Genomic DNA, 19,875 nt, shown 5'->3' with positions numbered 1-19,875 from the left:
ACTTTTGTGTTTTTAAGTCCTAAATGGATTGAAGGAACTTCTTACAAAAGGTAAGGAACTTTTGTCAGGGCTAGTAGGTAGGCTTTTGCATTTGCTACTTGAATTTGAAGGAAACACGGATTGCCTAGAGTTATCTTGCTCTAATGCATTTACATTTTTAAAAAGGAAACCCTAGATTGAATTTCAGGAGAACATTATACACAAATGATGCTCACTTTTCTAGAATAAACGTGTAGGTACAAAAAGCTGTCTCTTAGTGAGGGAGTATAATATAGTCTGTGATTTTGTTTAAACTTAATTTGATCATATCTCTAATTTTTGTAGCTGTAATAAGGATACAGTGTTACCATAATTCAGAAAATTTTATTTTATGTGTATATATGATATAAATTTTATGCTACCTTATACTTCCAAATTATAATTGATATGATTTAATTGATATTTTTGTTATAACTATAAAAGATGTCTGACATATTTTGCTATGAAGGAGTTTAGAAATTAGATATTTTAAGGAGGTTATAAAGCATATGAATATCATCTTCCAAAGTAATTGGACCTTTCTGAGTGATTAGACCTTTGTGAGTATGTATATTGATCTCCTGGTATAGTGCCCTTGTTTTATTTGCCATGGTAAACTTCACTGTGTTCAAAAATAATTTGTGCTTTTATAATGTATTTTCAGTAAAGTAAGCAAGGCACTGCACAAAGTGAATTATTTGTTTTATTTACTAAAAATTCACGTTCCCTTAACTTTGGTGTTTGCATTTTTTGTCTCAGATGCTGCCAGTGAGGATGAAAATCAGGTTAGTCCTGCTTTTTCTGTTCATTGAATACATTCCAAGATCTCTAAAGAAAAATAGTTTATGGCAACACCTTAATGTTAATAATACAGACATGTTATACAGACAGGTACTAATAGCCTTTGCTAAAAACGTAAAAACAGGTCTTTATGAATTAAGGCATGAATCTTGGACACACACACATATCAACACAATAATAATGAATGTGAGGCAGAGGCAATCTACCATGCTATAGAAATGCTTTAAAATTCTATAAACAAACAAACCAGTGAATTAGTATTACTCTGTTTAACAGCTGAAAAAGTCATGACATACACAGGAAGCAGAAAGAAGTTTTTTTGTGATCATTATATTGAAAAGGGATTGGCTGTATCTTGTATATTGTCAGTCTATGTACTTTAATAAATATTTATTGAGCATCTATTATGCCTCAGACCTTGTTTGAGATGCTGGAGATATTCACAAGTAAAAAAAAAAAATAGACAATAACCTGCTGTCATGGAGCTTACATCTTAGTGGAGGAAAACAGACAAGTTTATCAGTAAATGAATAAAAATATATAGTTCATTAAATAATAGTGTTAGGAGAAAAATAAAGGAGGATGGAAGATGGGCATTTCTGGTAGTGGAGATGGTATCCCTTTTTTCCTGGGATAGTCAGGTGAGTTCTCCCTGAAACCCATATTAGAACAAGGATCTGAAGGTGCGGAGGGAGTGAAGATATTTGCAATTTATGACAGACTAGGCAGAGGCCCTGACTCTGGGGGTGCTTTACTACCTCTTTCCTAGGGGCCTTTTGTTTGAGAGAGAAAATAATCATTTTCTATAGAAGTTAATTATTTTATCTGAAAAAAATTAAAAGGACCAGTTACACACACACACACACACACACACACACACACACACACCCTGCCATTAATTCAGCACTTAAAACAGTGCTGCATTACATATACAGCAAATATTTGCTACATCTCAAAAAAGCCATGAACAATAAGACAGTAAAATAATGCTTTACTGCAATGAAACATTTAGAGTCATGATAAAAACACTCTCTTGCTGTATTTTATTATAACAGTTTTTTCAAAAAGGAACTTCTTATGGGACTGGTCTAGAGAATTTTATAATAGTCTCTATTATTTCATCTAAGTTTGCTGATGAAGGAGAAATGCAGAAACCTTTATGGTATAAGTAGCATGGTATGATAGAGTAGAAAAAAAGACTGAATTTGGGGGAGTCAAAGAGCATGCCTGCTGGCATGTTGGAGACCGGTAAAAAGAAGGGTGTTGCATAAGCCCCATTGTTCACTGAAGCCATAATTTATTTTCAGAGTCCGTGACAATGGGTGGTGATTTCCGGTGGACATATCAAAATTTTACACTGATGCTTTTTATGCCATTAAACTCTATTTCACTAAAAATGTTTTAAAAACCTAAATTTAGCCTCCTCTCATGTTGGCATAAGCAAGAACACCAAGAAGTGATTAATTACTTCTCTGGAAATATTTCTGATCACAGTCCTCAGATATTTTGTCAGAAGCAAAAACTGTTGACTTAGTCTTTCTTATGGAGCTGGACATTTTATTTTCTAAGCTCAGTCAGTAGCTGGTTGAAAGTTAGAAACATGAGCCAGACCAGCACGGAAAAGCACTGTAGTAATTTGCACGGATCTTTACCATGCACTTAAATTTGTCATCACAGAGGGTTATTATAAAACCAAAAAGCAACCTCATCGGGGCTCAAACACAAAGAAGGAGCGATGCCAGCCCCCTGGACATTTTATTATGCTGTCTGGGGAGGGACAACGGAAGACAATGAGCTATATTGCAGCCCATGAAGGAAACAGAAGAGCTTGGCCCGAGAGGGCTCCAGTTTTTCTGAGATGTGGGGAAAACACAAAGAACAGCAATAGTAAAGAAATGAAAACGAAGCCTGGGAGTTACAGTGCAAGCAAGCAGTTGCTGGCAAGTCATCTGCCACCGCCGGATGCTTTTTTGGCCTAGATCTGCTCCTGTTCCAAAACCCTCTCTGTTATGGGAGTTGGGAGCATATTACATTTTTCCCAGAGAAAAACCCAACTCTTGCTTTCCATTTTTACAGCCTTTTCCTGTTTCATAACTCAGACTCATCTTAACTAATTAAACATAATGAACAAGTTTCTTAACCTGCTCTCTGGGCCTCAGTTGTCTGTTTGTTTAACAAAAAAGTGGTTCTTGCTAGGAATTAGGGCTGATCTAATTGTGACATCGGAAATGTCCAGTTCAGGAATTATCCTGATTGATAATGTTCTTCAGTTGTCCGCTAAATACTATTTAAAGTTTCATTCTCCTGTCATCATGAATCTTTATTTTAAACACTTTCTTTAAGATCTACTTCACAAGGAATGTTATTTCTGTTACAAAGACTCCAGGCTCTTCTCTGATTCTATGACAAAGTTTCTGTCTAGATTTTATGGAATCATTTATATCTGGCAAGCTAAGCAGTAACTTGCAATGTTGGCATAAGATACTATAAAATTAAAGACAAGACACAGATCTCGAGAGGCCCGGCTGTCATTCTGTTTTCAGAAATTATTACGGTGCTCCTCAGATAAAATCACTGGCTGGTGATAACAAACTTAGAGATATTTTAGTAAGTCGCCCTTAGCGAAATTTCCCAGGGCTGGTCTCTGACATTGCTTAGTTATTTTTTTTTTTTTTTTTTTTTACCTTTAAGAGGCTTGGTTAGAAACATCATTACCCATTAGACAGCAAGCGACATTTAGACAAGGATCCTTCTATTTACAGCTATGACACCTAGCAAAGTAATTTCTTAAGTGTCTCAACTCATTAAATAGTTATTATAAAGATAGAGGAAGCTGAATAGAATTCAATAACCAAATCTTTGGAAGAAGTTATATTTGTCAGAGCTGGAGCAAAGAATTGATTTAATTGTCTTCTGATACAAGCATCTTGAAGCAAGATTTATTGTTTTGGCAAAATCAAAACAAAACCCCAAAAAATTAGATTTCAAAGACTTGCTCTAAAGATCCAGTGGATTTACAAAACTAAGGGAATATAAGTCATTTTAAATATAGAATAGGTGAAAATAAGGACAGTTGACAGAACTTTAAAAAAATTAGAATTCCTTTTCTCTTGCATTTCTTATCTCGGTATATTTTATTGAAGATCTCCTATATGTCAGTCAGTCTTTTTTTTAGGAGCTTAACATCAATGCTGCATTTGCATTATCTGGTAAAACATTACTTAAAATGATTTCCACAATGCTCCCTAAATCTGGTACAGTGCCATCATAGGCATTTAACAAAAGGAAAGCCAAAACTAAGTATAGCACTCCATGTCTTGAAGCGTGTCACACAGAATAGTAAAATAATAGTTACAGAGAATATACCAAAAAATAAAAATAAGAGAACACATTAATGAAAGTTTGAGAGAAAGGTTTAAGCAAGTTTTGGGAAAATTGCAGTTTTTTCATAGATTCACGCAGTTTGATTCTGGTGGTGGCGACAGTGTTGGTCATGTTGGTGGTAACAGGGGCAAGGGTGGGGGTGCCTTTTAAGAAAAGGGTACCAGTTTGGAAATATGAAACGACTAGGCTTCACCCAGGATGTGATCGTGAAGGGCCTGGCAACACAAACTTCATTAGCATTTAAGCCAGTCCGTTTCTGTTCATAAGACATCAGTGGATCTGTGGTTTATTTCAGAAGAGGATCTAGTCTAGAAATATGCCTTCCAAACATATGTGACCAAGGAATCCTTTTATTCAACTTTTTTATTTTAACAACTCGTAGCACTTCTGGGAGCTGGTGTCTTGCAGTGCACCCTTGAGGGGACATGGTGGGGCACACTACCGCTTCCAGCATTGGTCACTCTTTATCTCAGTCCTCCAGCAACCTTTCAAAGTCCTTTTTACAGCACTTTATGACCTACTGTGTGCTAGGTATTTTATATGTGCCATCAGCATCTTCTTATTAGACTGCAGCCACAAAAGCAGAAAAATAATAATAAAGGAGGAAGAGGAGAGAAGGAGAATCTACTTATTGACTATCTATATGCATCAGGCATTCTTTGGGGGCTTTTTACATACTTGTAATATGTCATCCTCAGAAAACCTGTGAAATGTATATATTTACAGTCCTTGTTTTTGGTAAGCAAGCCTTTGAGAAGTTAATTTGCTAAGGTTGCTGGGTTTGTAAACGAGAAATCTGAAATATAAACTCATGTCTTTTGACCCCAAGTCCCTTGTCCTTTCCACATCACTAACTGTTTTAGATGAATGCTCATTAGGTGAATTTGCAATCTCCAATAGGCAATACAGAGTCACCATCTTTTGTTTATATATTTGTAGCAACTGAGTGAATGTCTTCCATATAAAGCGATTAGTGGTTATTAAGTAATATTGTTCAAGGAAGTTTTTAGAAGGTAAAGTCTTGCTTTGATGATGTTTCAGTAAACACACTTTTTCCCTCATCTGTCCCTTAGGAAACATGCCATGAATATCGGGTATTGATGAAAAATGGGAAGTTGTTCTGTCTGCAGGATAAAAATCTTCTGAAAAGCCCTGATGGAATAAGGTTCCTCAACAGATGTGCCACATGCAAAATGATATTGTGAGTAAATTTCCCTGCCAAGTGTTTGAGTTACCAGATGATTTCTGAATGAGTAAATGTACTCTTTTTAGTTTCCTATCAATTATATCTTTATAAATCTAAATGCTTAAACACAAATAGTTTGTAGATCATTCTGGCATCTCTCATCAGATAAATTTGGATAAGTGCCACCCATCTGGAAAGATTTAATAATTGCGCAAATGGTATTCCAAAACTCCCAGAGGACTCAGTATTAATACTTTATGTAAAACTTAATAGTCTTTTGAGGATGTAGTTCCAATCTGAGTTTCCTGACTCTGAAAAGTTGATTTTAGAAAGAAAGTCAGATTTCTTGGGCCTGTTAAAACCTGACTCTGTTGTACCTTAGGAACTGAGAAAAGTCCCTTAGGAGTGATACCAAATCTTTCTTGTGGCAGCCAACCAGTTGAAGAATTTACACAGGATACACCCCGATCTTTGGGCTGCCGGTGTCTTCAGACATTTGGGATTAGGCTGAGATGAGATGAACTGAAAAGTTAATTGTAGCTTGCAATTACCTGCAATTCAGTAAGAATTAGTATCCCGGAACTTAACCAACATCTATGCAATGCTTCTTACTTTGATTTCCTTTTTTCCTATGACACCCCTAAAGTGGAAGATGGCTTGAGTTATCAATTGCAAAATTTCCTATCAAAGTGTCCTAATTTGTTTTTGAACAGGGAGGTCGTTCTCAATTCCCAACCAATATCAAAACTTCAACACTGGTACCAAACTGATACTAAGCTTACCCACTTGAGGTAATTATGTGATAATTAGCTTTTTAAATGCCAGGCTAGTATATGTCAGGGGATTTAAACTGACCTAGTCAGTAATACTGGCATCATGAAGCTCTGATCACATGTGCTGCTTCTAGTAAGAGGCTGTGGGAAGGTGCGGGAGGCAGGGCAAGATTTAGGGTAGGGCGAGGCCCAGGGAAGGTTAAAGAATCCTTTCTTGTTCTCCTGAAAGCTGTATTACTTACTATGAGGTTGCCTTCTTGTTTCATAGGGCATTTAGATAGTAGACTAAAACTATGAAATTATAAATTTACTGAAAATAATTTAAAATAAATGTAAAATGCCTTAAGATACATAAGGCAGTTTATCACTTTGAAGTTGCTCCTTTGATTATTTTCTTATTACCTATGAAATTATATTGGAATAACCTTCTTTTTTTAGCCTGGAAGGAAGGCTGTATGTACAAGGCGTAAGAATTACTTTCAAATTGCTAAATTTGCTCTGTGAGTCCTGAGAGAGCGGAACCAGCACAAAAACAGGAAGGCAGATTTTGGTTCATTGTTAATATAGTCTTACAAAGAGAGTATTCCAACCATGGAACAGATGGCTTTGAAGCTGGTGACCAGCTGAGTGTGAGAAGTATTTAAGGGGGAGGGGCAGATAGTCTGCTATGCAGTTAAAGATAGAGATTCTTGCCTCTAATAGAACCACGTTTGAGATATTTTTCAGCACTCAGAAGAGATTCATGGTACCTGTGCTTTGTTCTGGACTTACCTCTTATTTCTGACCTGCCAGACTGGGCGGAGGAGAACATTTATCACGTACGATGTTACCCCTGAAAGTTGGGCAAAGCATGTCTGAACTATGCTGTTCCTTACTCTTGCAGGGAAAAAGAAGCAGAGACCCAGAAAAGGGCCAGGCATTTGGCAAGAGTCACCAGGGCCACTGCCCCAGCAAAGGTGAGAGACTATTTGGAGTCAATTTTCCATATTTACTTTCAAGAATATGTTTGACTCTACATAGAACTAATTTCCTAATTACCAGGTCATACCTGTTGTAAAGCCAACTACTAAGAAGGAAGGAAACATGGCTTAGTTCATGGGTGGGCTAAATATCTGGTACAGCTAGTCTGTAAGCCCAACCCATGACCCAACTCTCTGCAAACATTTTGGGCCCTGATAGACTCTAAGAGGTGGAGTAAGTAAGTGTGACATCTGCCTTTCATGGTCCTTTCTCATTCCTTCTGTTCTGTATTAGCTCCAACAAGAGCCTTCATGGGCCTGTACAACTAAGTTCAAATCTCAGAGCTCTTACTTGTTGTTGTGTCACTTGGACCATTTAGTGTATCTCTCAGTCTCCTGTTTTTCATCTGTGAAATGGAATGTGGATTCAATGAGACACCAAGTTCAAAAAGCCAGCCACAGTGTTTAACGTGTGTTAGTAGGCATTGGACTCATCTTATTTCCTTTTTCTTTTACTGCCTATTGCCCATCTTTTCTAATACCTCGAGAGTTCTCCTAATTTAATTAAGTTGTTTGTTTTTATCTATTTTTCAGATTGGAATTTAGGCCAATATTTGTTTGAGAAAAGTGTTCTGTCCTTAAGATATTTTTTTAAATAAAAAATAATATAAAATGAAAGAAGCTGTACAAATGCAGCCTACCCCATAATCATTTCACTTTATAAGTATTTTTTAATTCATACAAACAATTTTATTTATACAAAAGAATAAAAATTCTAGGTCCAGATTAGAGAAAATTTCTAGCCTACCATGTTTCACAATAAATTATTGACAAAGCTGTGCTTATTGCCAGGTATCCTGACAACTATCCACATCACTCTGGATATCCTAAGTAGCTTCTTCCTCAGTAGCTTCTTTCTCTTTTCTTTTCCTGTCTCTAACAAATAATTAAAATGAGCAGTCATGGCAGGCACACCCAAATTACGTTAACATCCCTGGTCTAACCAATCTACCATCTTCCTCATCAGTGTTACTCAGGAATGTCTGAGAACCTCAGCCTCCGCAGAAGATCTAGTTGATCAAATTCTTTGCAGGGGTTCAACCAGTCTCACTTTTAAAACAATAGCCCAGTCACCACTCAATTCGTTGATTTGAAAATCCTTTGTCTGAGCCAGAGACCTGCTTCTGTGTCCTACAGAATCTATGGGGGTCAGAAGTGACTTTCAAATCTGCTTTTATTTGTCACACTTAGACAGTGGCTCATTCTGTAGGATTCTTTTTATCCCTTCCCCTCCTTTTTCCTTTATGAAAAATGGAAAGGTTAATGGTGTTTAAAAATACAAAGTAAAAGCAATGACAAAAAAATAATGAAATACACACACATCCCAATCTTAAAAATCTTGCTATTTAAAAAAATATTACTAGTCAGTTGTTTTCATATGTAGACACACACTTACTAAGTTTTAATCAAATAGGATCTTCAATAAATAAAATCACAGAATTTTAAGAATGTTAACATTTTTATACCTGAGTTAGAATTTTTACCTCTAAGTAAAGTTTTTACAGTTACATATTTGCTTCCTAGGAAACTACTTACTTATAAATTAAGACAATAAACATTCAGCCATGTGCCTTCCAGGCAATTTGTTTAGGTTTTTCTTGTCTGTGTTTGAATAGATTCATGCAATTACACTGTTTTTGTTTCTGTTATTTAACTCTCCACTATAAAAGAGAAAAATCTACCCATTTTTTCTGCTTAGATTCCTCCCATCAAAAACTAATTCTGATGCTCAGAATAAGGTGCTTTACCTGTTCAAGAATTTTCCTCCTACAGACATCCTCTCTCTCTTGCATCATTAATTTCTTCTTCACCTTTATGTCATTCTTTCACCTCCCAACTCTAATATCCCACCCATTGATGAGTACTGTTGGCAGTCTCTGAAGTATTTTATCCAAAATTTGACTTCTTTCACCATTTTCACTTCTACCATGCCAGTCTTGTATGTAGATGGAGAGCAGGATGACAGCTGGGGGTGGGGGATAGGTTAGGGGGTGGAGGGATTGAACAAAAAGAAAAAATCACTCATGGACATGGACAGTGGAGTGGTGATTGCTGGGAGGAGGGGGAATAAGGGGACTAAATGATAAAGGGAAAAAATACAATAAAGATTAAATTTAAAAAAAAAATTCGAATCTCTAATGTATTTGCTCCATGTACAGACTTGTTTTTTCAATGATTGATTCTGTGTTTCTCATTGATTTAGGTTGCCAGCTTTGTAGGATATTAAGTTCAGATGTTTATGTGTGTTCTCTATTCTGTTCAGATTAATTTATTGCTTTAATAACTAATAAGGCAAGTTTCTTTTCTTAGTTCATCTTTTTATAACTTGATTTACTTATGCATAGATTGTTTTTCATATAGTTATTAGAAATTTAAAAAATCAGTGAGTTTATGAATCATCCATATTGAGTTTAGGAACCCAATGTGATTAAGGGTACAAAGAATTTATAAATTAATTTGAGTAAAATTTACTTTTTACAATATTAACTTGCCCAACTTAAGAGCACAGAATACTTTCTCATTAATTTCTATAATTTCTGTGTACTTTATGAAGTTTATAAAATATTCTCCACAGAGATTTTTATAATTTTTTTCTACTATCTAGAAATTTTGTTTTTGATTTTTTTTTTGTGGTTTATGATATTTTTATCTGGTTATTGTTAATATAGAAAATTTCTAATGATTTCTATAGATTTATTTTTTTATTGAACAACTTTTTGATACCTTCTGTTAATTCTGATAACTTATTTGTTAATTCTTTTGATTCTTCTTGTTAGTTGATCATATTAACTGCATAGAATAGGAGATAATAGAAATTTTATAAGTTCCTTTTCAATTTTATCACTTCTTTATTTCTTTTTATATTGTTGGCCAGGATCTAATGTTCACTAGTTAAACGGTAGTAATGATAATGAACATGAAACTTCCCCCTCTCCCCTCTAATAAGAGAATACATTTAAAGTTTCTCCATTAAATATAATGCTTACTATAGGTGCTTTTTATGTAAACTGTAGGAAGTCACTTTCTGTCCTTATATTCTGAAAATTGAAATAATTTTCAGACTTTTTAAGTCTACTAATATGATAAATTTCTTGATACATTTGCTAAAATGTTAAACTATTTTGGTTTTCTTAGAGTAAATCATACTTAACTATAATACATTTTAAAATATATTGTTGAATTTGGATAGTTACTATTTATTTATATAAAAACTATTTTTATAAGTAAAATGAGTCTATATTTTTCTTTTTAATAATTCTAATGTGGTTTAGGAATCCACAGACAATTACCCTGAGTGGTCACATTTCAGGCAATGGCTGAATAAAGAGGTCAGCAAATCTTTTCCCCAAAATGTAACTCGAAATTAAACAAACTGACTAAACCAATCATTATTACCATTCAGGAAATTGATGAGCAGCTATGTCAGTCTGACAAGAATTTATGCTTGAAAAACTGCTAAACTTTGGATTGGAACAGTGGAAGTCTGTGATATTCTTACTTAAGGGTTGCATCTTACCTCTGCTGCTTCCTTGTTGTGGGGAATCTACCAAAGCAGGACAGGCTAAGGCAGTCAGCAACTGCATTGCCATTGTTGAAAGGGGCTTACCTGGCTTCGGATAGTGGGCAGCACTCATACTCAGAGATGTTTTCAGTGGAAGCATGATCTTCACCAAGAGTGAAGAGGATGGCCTGAGGTTGCAGCATGACTGGGACAAACATATTTCTGGCTGAGTTTTTACACATTGGCAGCAGAAACCAAAGAGAGACCAACCAATTCACATAGTTCCGGTTGACTGTACGCTATACACAAGCACTTAGAAAACACACACACACACACACACACACACACACACACACACACACACACACAAGTCCCAGTAGAAAATAAATGTTGGAGTAGATGTAAAAATGGCCTGATCTTTGAATGTCCTCCCCAACATACCCTGGCCCATCTGCAGAGGGTAGGAACCTCACTGGATTGGGGTGTTTGAGCACCAACTGTGTCCAATCATGACCTATCACGTTATACAGATACAGGGGGAGAAACCTAGAAAACCTTGCTTAAAAAAATAACTATATTTTTTTAAAACAGATACATTAACAGCTGTACCCTATGAGACAAGAAATCATAAACTTAGCCCAGTCAAAGATAACAAACAAAAATAAGATGGCAAAAATAACCTTTACAGTAAAACCATAATCCTGAATCACTACAATATATTATCCAAAATGTCTAGTTTTAACAAGAAATATGAAATGTGCAAAGTGATGGGGATGTATGACCCATACTCAGGAAAAAAACAAAAATGTTAATAGAAACTGAGTGTCTCCAGGTGTTAGATTCAGCAGACAGATTTGAAGCAGCTATTTAAAAAGTGCTCAAATACTAAAGAAAGCCAAATTTGAAGATTCTTTAAAAAGTATAACAATAACGAATAAACAAATAGAGATTTTCAGTGAAAAAATATGTATATTTGGATTATAACTGGTTGTATCAACAATTCAAGACTTACGAGTTTCAGCTGAAGCAGTGTATGTATAGATATATACAGTCATGCATCAGTACTTGTCGGCCTCAGAACTCTAAACCCAGGACTCATCGCATTCTGACAAGAAAAAAGTGTTTCAGCACTTGGCACTTGCTCGGGACTCATTGCACTTGCTAGAACTTGTATGAGTCATGATGCTGCCCCGCAAGCAGGAGAAAATGCTTCATCACTCACTGCTTGCTCACCACTGGTCGGTTTGGGCACTCATCACGAGTTCCAGAACGCATTCACATGAGTACCAAGGTACAACTGTATATCAAATTGTCTATTCTGGAGTTGAAAAGAACAATGACGCATATAAAATATTTAGTAGAGAGCTCAAAAGCAGCTTACAGATTGCATAAAAAAGGATTAGTAAACATCTAGAGATCCAAGTTAACAGCGGAAGTACAAAGAGAAAAAGTACTGATGAAAAATGAACAAAGTCACAGAATCCTAGAGATAACAACCCTGACAATACACTTGGGACTACAATAGAAATATTAGAAATTGAGCAGAGAGAAAATTAGAACATTTATTTGAAGAAGTAATGACCTAAAAAACAACTTTATATTCTAGAATTTCAACAAGCCCCAAACAGGATAAACACAGGGAGATTCATACCTAGGCCCATCATGATCAAAATGTTGAAATCAAGAGAACCTCTTTAAAGTGAAAAAATAAAACTGACATGTTATATACAGATCACAATTAATGACTGGCTCCTCTAAAATAATGAAAACTAGAAGTCAGTAAAATGACATGCTCAAAGTGCTGAAAGAGAAGAATGTTAACCAATATTCTATATCTACCAAAATTATTCTGTAAAAATTAAGGCAAAATAAAGATATCCCTGTGTCAATGAAATTTGAGAGAATTTGTTGCTATAGACCTGCTTTACAAGTAATAATAAAATTAGTTCTTTAGCTGAAAGGAAATGACTACCAAATGATAATCTGGACTTACAAATAGAGAGACACCAGAAATGGTAAATATATGGGTTAATATGAAGTGTTCTATAAAAATATTTTTCTTGTTTTCACCTAGCTTCTTTTAAAAATATAATATGGTATAAAGCAACAATTATAGTACTGTTTTATTGACTATATAGTTATAATACATATGATGACTGCAGTACAAAGGGGGAAGAAATAGAGCTCTACTGGGGAAAAGTTTCTGTATTTTATCAGAATTAAGTATTAATCAGTAGTAAATTGTGATAAATTAAGATGTATATTGTAATCACTAAAGTAACTACTAAGCAAAAGACATGTAATAAATATTTAAAATATGGGAAAGAATTAAGAAGACACACTAGGAATGTTTAACCCTAAAGAAGGCAGTAGTGGAAGAATAGAGAAATAAAAAGGACAAGAGCATATTGAAAACAAATAGAAATAGCAATATAAACACGACCACCTCAGTAATTGTGTTCATGGTAAATGATTTAGGCATCCAAATAAAAGGCAGAGATTGTTATATGATTAATAAGCAACTATAAATTGTCTCCAATAAATACTCCTTATATTCAAACACACAGAGTCTGAAGTGATCAAAGGGTGATACCATGCCAAATATAAGGGAGCAGAGTTTGCATTACTACTATCTAACAAAAAGGACATTAACACAAATAATATTAGAGACAACAGGGACATTTCATAATTTTAAAAGCACGAATATTTTAGGAGCTAAAACAATCACAAATGTATATGTACTTAAAGAAGCTCAAAAATAAAAAATAGACATTTTAACAGTAATGTTTGAACTTTTAATACTCAACTCTCATAAATTGATAAACAACTAGACAAAATATTATCAAATGTATGAAATACTTGAGCAGCACTATCAGTTAATTCAATCTAAACTGAAATATATGAAATCCTCCCCCAGTGATTGCAGAGGTGCATTTTTTTTCAATATCAGTAGAACATTCTTCCAGATACACTATATAATAACATATAAAACATATCTCAATAAAGTTTAAAAAACTAGTTTTCTTTATGTTATCTATGAGAGCTTTCTAATCTGATCTTCTGGTTCACTGTTTGTACCTATCCTATTTTTATTCTTTATATTGGCTTACTACCATTGAAATATTTTTCATATTTAAAGTGTCTACTCTTTGCTTCTTTTGTAACTTTTTTCTTGCTTCATATTGCTGGTATCTTCCCTTATCTCTCTAAAGCATTTGTACACTCTTGATAAATTGTTTTTATGCATTCCAATAATTCTGTTTCAGTTGATACTGAATATTTTTCATATTATTCCATAATAGCTTTAGTTTGTTTTTGTTTTTTTCTGCTAAAGTGAGTTAAAATTCATGGTCAATATATAGATAATATTCAAGGTCAAGCTTTGGTTGCTCAATCTCCTGGTGAGTGTAAGTAAGGAAAAGGGTAGGCCCACAGCTGAAGGTTCTGGAACCAGTGTTGCACAGTCCAGTTCACTGCCACTCCACCAGGTCAGAAGTCTGTCTGTAAGCTCTCAGAAATTGTCAGCATTAGGAAGAGATGTTCTCTGTAGGTTGTGATCCACCAGCCCGTGGGGTCTGGAGGAGGAGGAGGAGGTGGAGCAGTAAATGCTTGCACCTGTTCTCATCACGTCCCAGCTTGGCTCTGATCTGCCCTGTCATGACTCTGCTAGCACCTGTGACCTGGTATACTGCTGTTGATGTTTCTGATGAAGGGGGATAGCAGTGATCGTGAAAGTGAATGATTTCGATTCATATTGCTGATGCTTCTGTAGTTTCAACAGAAATGATTTTTTGAGAGAAAACCAGCAGCTCCCCTGCTGTTTTCTTATACTCCAACCATACTTCTCTTCTTTCTGCCCATCAGACAGAACAATCTAGTTCCTATCACAAATCCTTTGCAATGGTAATTCTCTATGCCTAGAATGTTCCTCCCTCAGATCTTTAATGGCTAGCTCCTTCTCGTTGATCTCATCTCACCTCAGATATTACCACTGCAGAGAGAGCTTCCTTGACTCTATATTTAAAATAGCTACTCTTCTAGATACTATCTGTAGTTCAGTTTATTTCTCATAGCACTTATTTTTTTAAACAATTTTTAAAGATTTTTATTTATTTATTTTTAGAGAGAAGGGAAGGGAGGGAGAAAAAGAAGTAGAGAAACATCAATGTGCAGTCACCTCTCACATGCCCCCAACTGGAGACCTGGCCCACAACCCAGGCATGTGCCCTGATTGGGGATCGAACCGGTGACCCTTTGGTTCACAGGCAGGTGCTCAATCCACTGAGCCACACCAGCCAGGGCTCACAGCACTTATTATAATGTAAAATTATTTGTATTTGGTGCCTGGCTTTTACCATTAAATCCCTTAGAGCATGTATTTCTTTTTGGTTTGGTTTTGTTCTGTTCTGTTTTTGGCTGTGCCACTGTGACCCCTAGTAGAATGTCTAGACTCTAGTGAACGTGTAAAGGCTTTGAAGAAATAAACAAAAACTGAATGAATGAAAATAACACATACAGCCATTAATTCTTGTTTTCACTCTAGTTTTTACATCTTCTAACATGAATAGTGGAGCATGTTCTCTAGCTTTTCTTTCCTGTTTTAATTTTTTTCTCTTTTAATTGGCTCCTAGGAATGCTTCTCAATGTAATCTTCTGTTTTACAAATTCATTACATATACTTATACTCATTCTACTTTTATTATTTATATTGTATGACATATTAGGTCATGGGTCTGTATTTTAAATGTTTCATATCCATAATTAAAATATTTTTATTATGACAATAATAACATCAAAATTTTTACTTTGCAATGTGACATCATAAAAAAGTCTTGTTTTATTCTTTGATTTTAGATAGAAAGTAAATTTAAGTTATCGCTATATCTTTTTAAAGTTATCTTATGTCACAATAGTGGGTTGCCAAATAATGTTTCATAAGTGTTTGTTTAGTCTTCAACATAAATCTGTAATGTGGATAGGGCGTGAGTTCTATTTTTCAGATAAGGAAAATGAAGTTCAAAGAGGTGAAGTAAGTGGGTGGCTGATCTGAGATTTAAACACTAATCTTCAGTTATTACCCAGTGCAGCTGTTTTTCTTATTATCCAGATTGGTTCCTAAGTATATGCCATATTACTAGAGTCATGATTTGGGGATTTCTCTCATTATTCCCCAAAAGTATTTAGCTTTATTGGCTTGATTGTCAGTAGAGAAAACAACAGAGGCATGAAAAAAAAAACCAATAACAATAAATGGTTATGACTAGGCACCGTTGTAAATGCTACATGTATTAATATATTTAAACCTCTTTATAATCCTGAGGATTTGCTAATATTATATGCATTCTGCATTTGAGGATACTAAAACACAGAGGGCTTAAGTAACTTTTCCAAATCATGCAGCTAGTAAGTGGCAGAGTTAGAACTATGAACCTAACAATCTGGCTCTTGATCAGATTGCTCCTAATCTGTAATAGTAGAAACTTTATTACAGCTCTTAGTTTATACAGAGCTTTCAAATCTATTATCTACAATACCACTCTGTAGGATGGCAGGCAGGATTTGGCAGTCAAACAGTACAGTACTAAGTTTCAGAGAGGTGATTCAGTCTAACTAACACAGACAGCAAGTGGTTGAAATCATACTGAAACACTACTTCTGAAATCTAATTATATCTCTCTTCTTGAATCACGTTTTACTATTTATGATTAGTATGTGTTTCTTCTCCAGTAAGTTATATTGTTGTGGACTTAAAATTAACCTAATTATGTACCTAAGGAATATTTTCCCTCTTGATATTTTGATGTTCTTTGACCATGTCTCTTGCAGTTAAATTGTGATGATTTCAGGAAAGGAGGAGATGTAGATTTTATCTGTCCCTTTGAAAATGCAGCTGTTTGTGGCACAGATGGGAAAACATACAGCAGCAGATGTGCCCTTTGTGCTGAGAATGTGTGAGTATTCTCTGAAGCAGGCTTTCTCCCTGAAGCATGTTCTCTGTGTAATTACATGACGCATTTTTTCTTACAGTCTTTAATGACTCATTTTGTGGGAGTTAGTCATCCATAAATTATTAGGACCACATCTTTTACTACATGTAAAGAAAAGAAAATTTCTAACACTATATTTTACAAAGCACTTTTGTGTGCTAATTATCAGGTGGTTATCACTGTCTCTATGAAGTAGAAAGACATATATATACACACACACATACATATACTTGCATATATACACATAAGTTCACAGGCATATGTATACATACAAACAATATACTACACACACTTCCTTATTTTCTATTTCTGAGTATATTCTTTTTTAACAGAGAATTATTTAATCATCAACTTATATTTATTAAGTGTTCAGTAACTTATAGTATTACAGTAGGTGACTGGGACTTTTAATATTGAATTTCTTTCCATCTATTCAACCTTTGCCACATCATTAAAGCATCTCACTGTCCTATATTTTGTTCCCACTTGGCTCTTTCTCCACCCTCAATGGTAGGTTTGATTATTGATTATCTTCAACTAACAAGATAGTGTACCTGCTTTGCAGGTTCTGACTTGTGACCTCAATCTTGAATTGTATGCTCTTTAGTTTTTGCAAATATACAACCGATATTTGAGAAGGCTAGTAAGGAATATGATAAATATTCAGTCTTCAAGGTTCTACAAGCTTTATTTCTCCTTGTAATAAGTATCTCAACCAAAACACAACTGGATTAAATAACTCTGCTCTCTCACATGATGGCATTTGTAGAAATACACGCTAAAATTATACCTTCAATTCTTACCAAGGGTCAAGACAGAGAAACAGAGAAGAAACACAGACATAGATGGAACATACAGATTTTTATTAGATATGCTTTTTGTAACACTGCTGTGAGCACACTGCACATTTAGTTCCTGTTCCCTCTTATGTGGGGAATCCTGACAGATGCTTTAAATCTCTTGTTCAGGTGACAGTTTGTCTCTCCTAATTTCTGGTCTACTTCTTTTATTGTACATCGAGAGTCACACTGGTAATTGCATTTCTTTCTTCACTCTGTCTACTAGAAGACTCTGGAATTACATTGGAATTTAATTGTTTTGTTTTCCTCAGTTAACTTGTTTTATGTAACTCTTTATTTATCATTTTAACTACTTAGTTTTTACTTTTCTCGTTTGTATTGTATTTTTATTGTTCTACAAATATTTTATTTGTAAGCTGCTTTATCTTTATAGAAAGTAGGGAGTATATCCTGCCTGTATGGTGTTATGTTTTCAGATATGCTTTTAAGCTCTATTTGACTGAATAAGATTAATTATTAGGACTTTATGTACTTTCTATGAAAAACAAAATATCAGTTAGCATAACCTGAATGAAGAATGGTACAATAAAGATGCTAGATACTATAAACTTGAATTTGTTTATTGAAATGAACAACAGCAAAGTTCCTTGAGGGCATCTAATATTTAGTTATGAGCTTTACTTTTTCCCACACTTCTGATATGGATCCCCTCTGGATATAGAAAGAAAAATTCTGGAAATAACATTTATAGGTGTAAATCTTATTGGCCCTTCAATGTGATTTCACTCCTTTGACTCCATATTATAAACATAGACTCTCCTTAGAAAGAGTAAGTAAAGATTGTACTGTGACACCTGCTTTAAAGAGCAAAGACTCACAGAGCAATGAAGATACGTTAACACTTGAATGACAAGAAGTTCTGTGATACTAAACTGCTGTGTCTAACTTTCAATTCCAGTAAAACCAGGTCTCAAGTTGGGATCAAAAATGAAGGAGAATGTGAAAGAAGCAACCCAGAGCAGGTGAGGACAAGTGTCACTGGTGAGAACAGTAGGGTGCTGACTTCCAAGAGAAAGATGCTTTCCTCTTCCTTCTATGGTGGGGTGGCTGGAAGAAGGTAATTCTTGCTGTACCTGAACTGGGGATACTGCTTGTTTCATGGAAAGCAATTGATGGTCTCTAGAACTATTGGGTTGGCCAAAAAGTCTGTTTAGTTTTTTTTGTAAAATAAAGACACATTTTTCATTTTCACCAATAACTTTATTGATTTGGATATTTTGTGTATGTCTGCTATCTACTGCATAGTATAAGGTTGATTGTTCTCAATTAATGTCTTGGTTTGATCACTATCAATTTCAACTAGTTTACCAACTGTAGAGCATCATCCAGCAAGAAATCTCCAGCATGAAACTTTGACAACCACTTTTGACACATTTGATCAGTCTCAGCCCCTTCCCCATACACAGCACAAATCTTATTTTTGCATTTCAGTCGCATTTTCACCTTTCTTGAAATAATAAATGATAACATGCCAAAAATGTAGGGTATTTTCTTCCATCTTCAATAGTAAAATGACTACACAAAAAAAAATTACCAATTTCGCTAAGTTCTTTTAAATGCACGCTGATATGACAGCTGTCATAATACAATCTAACAAAAAAATTTGAATGAAGTTAAAGACAACTAAACAATACTAGAGCCATCTTACAGAAAAAAACCAAATGAATTTTTTGGCCTACACAATAGATGAGATAACTACGATAGTTAGACCTTTCAGCTCTATTTCAGCTTTCTGTGAAAAGATGGAAGGAAGGAAGGAAGGGAGGAAGGAAGGAAAAGGGAAGGGAAGGAAGGAAAATTAGTTAAAAGGAAACCACATGTCTACACTTCAGGTCACCACACTTTAGTCACTTAACCTAAATTGAAACCCCAGCACTGTCACTTGCTGTCAAGAGACCTTGAGCACATTACTTAACCATATTGTTCCAGTGTTTCCATATCTAAATATGAAATGTGAATTAAATAGCTTCTTTTTACACTAAAATTCTGTGAATCTATGATGTTAGGGGAGGGGAGTGAATGTCTCACTATGTCACAATTGACATTTTGTTGCTGAATGATTTTCCTAAGTAAAGGTTTGGTGCTCTTTTTGTGTGCACCTGAGGTTACCTCCACCACTTATTTTAAGTCTCTGGCTGCGCCACCTGGGAGGTTGTGAGCAAGTTGAGGGCCAGGATGGTTTTCTACCTTAGTTCTAGCACACCGTAGGTCAATCATGTTTACTGATAAATGAATAAATAAGTAAATGGGTTCCATACTTAACCATGTACATTATACAATGCTGAGCTACTTCTACACACCTGAGACTGCTCTAGGTGGCCAGTTTGCATCAGACAGAAAGGCAC

General features: G+C 35.0%; 1 protein-coding gene across 1 annotated transcript in view; it reads left to right on the top strand.

The window, feature by feature from the left end:
- SPINK5 (serine peptidase inhibitor Kazal type 5) overlaps positions 1-19,875 on the top strand; it is a 74,251-nt gene that overhangs the window by 4,628 nt on the left and 49,748 nt on the right. Inside the window, exons 3-7 of the mRNA XM_090288060.1 lie at positions 778-803; positions 5,277-5,404; positions 7,046-7,118; positions 16,510-16,634; positions 18,429-18,492. Coding sequence (XP_090144186.1) covers positions 778-803; positions 5,277-5,404; positions 7,046-7,118; positions 16,510-16,634; positions 18,429-18,492 — 416 coding nt within the window. The remainder of the gene's footprint in view (positions 1-777; positions 804-5,276; positions 5,405-7,045; positions 7,119-16,509; positions 16,635-18,428; positions 18,493-19,875) is intronic.

The sequence above is a fragment of the Furipterus horrens genome, unplaced genomic scaffold (assembly GCF_987537825.1).
Source record: "Furipterus horrens unplaced genomic scaffold, mFurHor1.1.pri manual_scaffold_10, whole genome shotgun sequence".
In the NCBI taxonomy this organism is placed as follows: Eukaryota; Metazoa; Chordata; class Mammalia; order Chiroptera; family Furipteridae; genus Furipterus; species Furipterus horrens.
This window is presented reverse-complemented; position numbering and strand designations above follow the sequence as displayed.